General features: G+C 46.3%; 1 protein-coding gene across 1 annotated transcript; it reads left to right on the top strand.

Annotated features, from left to right (window-relative positions):
• The first annotated feature begins 314 nt into the window (after window positions 1-314).
• LOC148035783 (uncharacterized) lies at window positions 315-1,805 on the top strand. The gene has a single exon (XM_087679006.1). It carries the CDS (start codon window positions 506-508, stop codon window positions 1,274-1,276), a length of 771 nt encoding a protein of 256 aa, XP_087535132.1. The 5' UTR covers window positions 315-505; the 3' UTR covers window positions 1,277-1,805.
• The last annotated feature ends 239 nt before the right edge of the window (window positions 1,806-2,044 follow it).

Here is a 2,044-nt window from a genome sequence, read left to right as displayed (position 1 = left end):
AAGGTGCCAAAAGGTGCTACACCCTCAAGCCTCCCAATTCGGGGTTTTGAACTTTTAACCTTCCATAACTCACAAACCCAACCAATCGGGTTGTCACTCACATTGGTGCAAATAATACATTTGCCCTAGAGACAAGCCGTGTAAAATTCCCCTAACAACAGGGACTACATTATTGCAAAAGCACACCAAGGCGAAGCTTCGAAAGCAATAGTGGATACGATAGTAATATTACATCCTTCATTCAGGTGTTAAGAGTATCATTGTGTCGGTCTTAGACGGAGGCGAAGGGTCACGCCGGATGAAGGGGTTGGAGACGAGGGGAAGGGACTGCCTGTCTGTCTGTCGGTCTGTCTCTCTGCCTCGCACAGAACGGGACGAGTGGTCGTCTGGTAGAGAGACCGTAACAAAAAGTGGACAGAACAGGAGGGATGGTGGCTGTATAGGTTGATAGTAGGAAGAGGCGGCCGATCGATCGATCGAGAGAGAGAGAGAGAGAGAGAACCACATGGATTATGGCTCCAGTACTGACGCGATGATGCAGGATATGTCCCAACAAGGAGGACAGCAGCAGCCGCAGCAGCAGCCGCAGCACGACTGCGGCCAGAGCTCCCTGCAAGGAATCACGGCCAGCCACGTCCTCCCCGTGGCGGCGCCCATGTTCGACCACGTGGCGAACTATCCCGTGATCGCCTCGTGCCACCATCACCACGTGTACATGTGGTCCCCACAGGACCTGTCCCTGAACCCCATCATGCCGCCTTCCACGTCCCTCTCCCACTCCAACCTGGACTACAGCCACCACCACCATATCAGCCGCCATCACGTGTCGTACTTCCCCACGCAAGTCATCCTTTCTAAGAAGCTCAAGGACCTCTACCATAGGAACCCTAGCAGCCACAACATCATCAATAGTGGTAGTGATAACATCATTAAGAGCACTATGATCGCCCCTCACCTTCCCCTTAACGTAGTCGTCACCAGCTCTGTCGCCGGCACCACCTCCAGCGTGCACTGCGAGAAGGACCACCTCCACTTCCGACATGAGTTCGTCCACTACCACCGGATCTACTGCAAGGAGATCTGGCCCTCTGCACCCGCCCCTCGCCTCTGTGTCACCAAATGCTCCATCATAACCTTTACCAAGACTTTCACCGCGCGCCTTAGAAGGGGTAATGTTCTAGCACAATTCCATCACGACCACACTCACTACCACACATTGAGGCTTACTTTAGAGATCCATCCGGGTTTTGAAGCCTTTTTCCCCCCTACTTTGTAACATGTTTGGGCAGTTCAATTTAGGAACTCGCTTATCAACTCCAAGGGCGTCTCAAGAAGACCTTGGGTGGTGACATTGGTTCATCTTGAACAAGACTTATGGGATCAAAAGAGTTTGACAAATATTACTAGAAAGGAATCATATTCTATGTGGACTTCTAGGAAACCCTTGAATGGCACATGGATGCCATTTATTATCACGAGTACAGTCACTAATCGTTAAATGACGCCGTATTGAGAGAATGAGTGAAAAGCTCTGACCATTGAAGAGGTAGATCCTCTCTTTGATTACATTCAAGCACTTTTCTTTGTAGGTACTTGTTAGACATCTCTCATGGAGATATAACCCTTCCATACTATTTTGAAGGGTTAGATACCTTAAGCATGATAAGATTTTCACAACTTCTATGGCTAAGTAAATGCTTTCAAATCCTTTGAAGTAGTTGCAAGTTTACTTTCAAGCATTTGACTACGCATGATTTTTGTGGGAAACTTGACATTGAATTAGAGAATTATCTATTTTGATACAAGAGGGCATTCCACTAATTTGATTGAATATAGTAAAGCATGTATGTTTCCTTGGATTATAGACATTACATTAAGAACATATTCTTAGTGTTTCAACCTTCTATATTGGTTAAAATGGTGTGTTTTAGAATTTTCATAGAGGAAGTCATAAGAGTTAACACATTTTCTTTACTCTAATTCATATGGCTCTTGTAACCTTCACTCTAGTGAGTGTAAGAATATGTTGTCAATCAAGGTTTCT

Source organism: Lygodium microphyllum, chromosome 5 (genome assembly GCF_053477565.2).
Source record: "Lygodium microphyllum isolate KBCC chromosome 5, Lygodium_microphyllum_v1.1.10, whole genome shotgun sequence".
Classification (NCBI taxonomy): domain Eukaryota; kingdom Viridiplantae; phylum Streptophyta; class Polypodiopsida; order Schizaeales; family Lygodiaceae; genus Lygodium; species Lygodium microphyllum.
The sequence above is the reverse complement of the archived record's forward strand: the minus strand, read 5'-3'. Positions and strand labels throughout refer to the sequence as shown.

Excerpts from the sequence above, each read along its gene's own strand:
- LOC148035783 (XM_087679006.1), top strand. The coding sequence starts at position 506 with ATGGATTATGGCTCCAGTACTGACGCGATGATGCAGGATATGTCCCAA.